The 5021-nt window shown below is 46.8% G+C and overlaps 1 protein-coding gene across 1 annotated transcript; it reads right to left on the bottom strand.

Moving 5' to 3' along the window:
- Positions 1-331: 331 nt before the first annotated feature.
- On the bottom strand, positions 332-1646 carry LOC147422771 (uncharacterized). The gene has a single exon (XM_086503108.1). It carries the CDS (start codon positions 1644-1646, stop codon positions 471-473), a length of 1176 nt encoding a protein of 391 aa, XP_086359234.1. The 3' UTR covers positions 332-470.
- Between the last annotated feature and the right edge of the window lie 3375 nt (positions 1647-5021).

Raw genomic sequence — 5021 nt, 5'->3', positions numbered from 1 at the left:
ATCTTTGGAAGGATCTTATGCTTAAGATCTACTCTAGAGGGAGATTAATTATGGATTGTCTGCCTACAACTATAGCTTTTTTTCCTTTTGAAGGGATGAGAGGGATGCCTCTATCCCCACCTGCGAGGCAAAGTTGTATTTCTTTCTCTTTTCTTTAATATACTTCCTTTTCTCTACTTGCATAAATATTCTTTGGCTGCCAGTAAGCTAGTTCAACTTGCAGAACGAGGTTTTAAAGATGGCTTTTTTTTGTTAGCAGTGTTGACAGCGAGACAGGCTAAAGTATATTAATGTTGCTTTTGACACGTGAAATATTTTGTACAAGCCTCAATTATATTCAATTAGAAGCCTCAATTATATTCAATTAGAAGAGGAAAGTGCCTACTCTGGTGTACATGAGTGTAGCGGGCTGTAGCTCATGGTGCAGGTGAGCTAGCGGGCAAAATTGGGGGCTGCTGGCTCCTTGATGATCAGTGATCTAGGAGGGCGAGGCGGAGCGAGAGAAGCGCCTGAAAGAGGGAGGCCAGGTGAGAGCGAAGCGTGGACAAACACGCTTGGGCTTCTTGCGCCTTCTTACGCAGGCTATCCACGCCCTGCCTCATCTGCATCACCTGCACGCCCTCCCTGCTGTCTAGCTGATCAGCCGTCATGGAGGCGAGGAGGGAGGCGGAGGAAGAGTGAAGGCCTTGCAGCTCCAGGAAGACAGCACCCATCTCCTCCCGCCTGAGATCGCGCTGCAGCCGCTGCAGAGAGGCTGCCCACAAGGGTGGTCCTACTGTCGCCCTTGAGCGGGCCCTGCTGCAGTATCGGGCGATCAGCTTGCACGTGCTGCGCATGGCAGAGCTGGTGGGAGCAGAGAAGGTGGAGAGGGTGGAAGTAAGTACCAGCAAGGAGATGAGCAGGGTGCCGTCCAAGGCGGCCAGATCTGAAGTGCTTAATGCAGGGGCTGCTGCGGGCACTGATCGCTTGAGGGCAGCGTGCGCTGCGTCCCTGGAATGCTTGCTGGCATTGACGTCCAGCTGATGGCAGGCCGATCTGAGCCGATGGGCGGCTGCCTGTATCTTGGCGCGTGTCATGTAAGGCATCCGCAGGGCCTGCCCCGCGATGTGCAGCGCCCGCTGCAGCCGACCTAGCTGGCGCTCAGCGTCCTCAGCCATGTGCTGGAGGGAGGTGCAGACGTCGAGAAAGCTCAGCACCTCGTCTGCGCGCTCTCGAGGTATAGCTGCTAATTGTGAGTTGAGCTGTGCATAGGGATCTGGAGAAGGATGTTCCTGTGTAGATGAGGGGGTATGGATAAGGAGCGAGGCAAGGGAGGAGTGGGTGGCGAGCGTGCAGGCACAGGCGTCTATCAGCCAGTTGAGATGGGCGCTGCCGCCGCCGGTCTGCAGCTGCAGCTGCTGCGCCCGTGCGGCCAGATCGGCCTCAAAGCTGCATGTCCCTATTGCTGCGCCTGAGTAGAGTTTCTGCTGCTGCGGCGGCAGAGGGCTAGCAGTACTTGTGCTTGTGCTGCTGATCCTGCGGAAGGAGTGCTGCACCAGCAGAGTCAGACGGCTTCCAGAACCCATTTCGCTCACTTGGAGTCTAGCTTGTTGTGAGAAGAGAGCGTGAGATAGCGATGAAACTTGAAAGGATTCGGGCACAGCCATCTGATTTTAAATGTGCGCAGCTTCATTGGATGAAGCTAAAGGTGCCTGTGGGCTCCACGTCGTACGTACCATGCATCGCAGCAGCTGAGACTCTACATGATTTGGAAATTGAGAGTCTTGCCTAGGCCCTAGGGAGATGATCGAAAAGCAATCGACTATCCATTTTTTCCACGAGGCAATTCTCTTTTTTTAGTGGTCGCAGTCGCATCAGGATTCAGAGCTCCACCATCCCTCTTTCATCGCAAGCTCAAAAGCAAACCAACATCATTTCAGTGTGTGCATCCAACAGTACCTTTGAGGCGAGCCCTCACGTCATTGCTTACTCCCTATTACAGGCTGCACCTTTGAAGTTTGCAAGTACAATATAGCCCACAAAGATATCTCATATCACCTTGTTGCCCCATTCCAAATCACGTCCCTGAAGGAACCACATCATTGCCACTCAGCCCGGCCCCGGCCCGAGCCTCGGCCCTCGTCACTATATGGCACGGCTCTGGCCAGGGGGGATCTAGGGCCCAAATTTGGGGACGCAAGGCGGCTTTAATCTCTGCCGTCGGATCACAAAGTGAATTAGGGGGTGAACTGAGGGAACTCGGCCCAAAAATGGCACCCCAAGTTCACTCTTAGTTCACCCCTAGTTCACCTGCCTTGCGGGGTGTGGGTCGAACCTGGGACGTCTCGCTTGTCACATGAATGCCCTACCACCACGGTAGCGCGTGTCGTTGTCCATGTTGGCATGGCACATGATCATACCCTAGTTTAAGCGCCCCTAGTTTACCCCTAGTTCACCCACCCCTAGCTTACCCGTCCTTAGTTCACCCTCAGTTCACCCCTAGTTCACTTTGTGATATGACGGCGGAGATTAAAGCCGTCTCGCGCCCCAAATTTGGACCCTAGATCCCCTCTGGCTTAGAGCCGTGCCATATAATGACGAGGAGCCCCGGCCTTAATTTGGAGGCCATTTTGGGCGTCATTGGCATCTTAGGCATCAAATGAAGCTTAGGATGGTCCATGAAGGCTTCACCATGAAGCTTTTGTATTGGGCTAAGCGCAAGTATAAGGAGTAAGGTGACACACACGCGCGCGCGCACACACACACACACATATGCATGCATAATGTGAACTTGTGGTATAGTCTATTTAGTAGTATGCATATAGGTGTTCTCACTTATTACTTATTACAGGTCCTGGAGGCTCGAGCATTAATCAATAATGCGTCTCATGATTTTGCAATTTAATTTTTCGGCCAACCATTGAGGTTCGTGAGTGGTGAGTCGTGACTCGCAGGCTCGCAGTGCACTTGCCACTCACTCCTGATTTTTGACTCCTTGAGCCGTCTTCTTCGAGGATGCTCGAGCTCCTTGCTTGCTGGTGATTATCTCATGTGCATAGAGCAAGGCCCAGGCACTAGTGACTCCTCTCTCTCAAGCATGCTGATTCCTGAGCCATCCTCTCCTGAGTCCTCATGCATTCTCGACTGCATGGATTTTGTCATGGTAGAAAGAGACAACGATGGTTCATATGAAGGCTTGTATAATAGGTATTTGTGCCATCTATCAACTTTTGTGATTATGCACAACAATATAATATGCACACACACACACACACACACACACACAGAGACCTGCATAGGCCTCGTTGCAACGTGCAGGTTTTACTCTAGATTGTATGTTTGCTACTCAATGAGCTCTAATCTCTTAATGATGTTGTTGTCCCATAATGCAGGGCCACAACCACCATTAGAGGACTTGCTACTGGTCTCTTAATCCGTGAACCAAGTCAACTCGGGTTGTAGAGGATGAAGGACCTTTGTTTCCTCGTGTTTTCATACTACAGTAACATGAAGGTGAAGTTTGCAACCCTAAGGACACTACTGAGGCATTTGAAATGGCTACAACATCAAGCGCTTTTTTGGTTGCACTACAACACGTCGCATGAATATCGACACGTGTATCGACAACAATAAGTTTTTTTTAAGAATAAAAAGCCCTGTATAAGCGTCGATATCAACGTCGTTATCGTATTGTTGGTATGAGAACGCGAGTATACTTATCATCCGAATAAACAGTGCAATCAGCGTAGGTATACCCGTTGAAATAAGCGGCAATTTTTTTTTTCATTCCAATGCTGATAATAGTGTGCATATCGACGCCTATTGCAAGGGATATACCAGATCTAGACTATTCTGACACCTGTACTGGCACGAAAACCTACAAAATTGTTTCTGGGCAGAGAGGACTGGGAACTGATGCTGCATGTACTATAACACCAGGAACCAACCCTCTCTTCCTAAAGGAAGAGTGCAAAAGCAACCGCACTCCACCTAAAGTTTGACGCTGAAGAGCGAGAGGTACATTCAATACAAATGATTAAAATTGTAAGCATAACAAAACCAAAAATAAAAAGCTTAAACATGACAAGTTTTCAAAAATATAACCATAACCTCGACTCCCAAACCATAGCCACATCGACATGAAGATTTTCTAACCATAACTAAAACATGACTTGAAAACCGCAAGTATAACATTATGAACGTTTTCAAGCAAGAACTGTACCACGATTTGAAAATCATAACCATAATGATAAGAAGATTCTTAAACCATAAATGTACCATAATTCAAAAACTGTTACGATATTCACAACATAATTGCAAAACCATAACCATGACCTGATTGCCATACCATAACTATAGCGTGATTGCCAAACCATATTTGCAAAACCATAACCATAACCTGCTTGCCATACCATAACCCTAACTATAACCATAACCTGATTGTCAAACCATATTTGCAAAACCATAACCATAACCTGTTTTCCATATAACATGATTGCCGTACTATAATTCCAAAACCATAACCATAACCTAATTGCCAAACCATATCTGCAAAACCATAACCATAACCTGCTTGCCATACCAAAACCATAACATGATTTCCATACCATAATTGCAAACCCATAACCATAACGTGATTGTCATACCATAATTGCAAAACTATAACCATAACCTAATTGCCATATCATAATCATAATCGTAAACTAAATGAAAAACCATAAACATAAACGTCAAATTGTACATGTATACAATGAATGAGCACAACTGTATCAACATGACCACAACTACAAAAAATTACATATATAGAGGATGTCACCCTCATTGTCATATAATATAATATCTAACTTTTCCAAATGATTTTCACATATTAAATTAATCACTTAATATGGGAAGGTAAAAGAGGAACATGAGTTAGGATATAGGTAAGTGCTTCTAGACCTATCTCAATAGGGGACCAAAAGGAGAAATGGTTGCATCTCAATAGGGATCCAAAAGGAGACGGTCTACCAAAGAGCAATGTGCAAAAAGTGCTTCTAGATTTA

The sequence above is a fragment of the Adiantum capillus-veneris genome, chromosome 27 (assembly GCF_014529385.1).
Source record: "Adiantum capillus-veneris isolate H3 chromosome 27, ASM1452938v2, whole genome shotgun sequence".
Taxonomy (NCBI): domain Eukaryota; kingdom Viridiplantae; phylum Streptophyta; class Polypodiopsida; order Polypodiales; family Pteridaceae; genus Adiantum; species Adiantum capillus-veneris.
Note: the sequence above shows the minus strand (reverse complement) of the source record. Positions and strands in the feature narration are given on the sequence as shown.

What these genes read in the sequence shown, in the direction of transcription:
- LOC147422771 (XM_086503108.1), bottom strand. Translation starts at nt 1,646, where the DNA reads ATGGCTGTGCCCGAATCCTTTCAAGTTTCATCGCTATCTCACGCTCTC.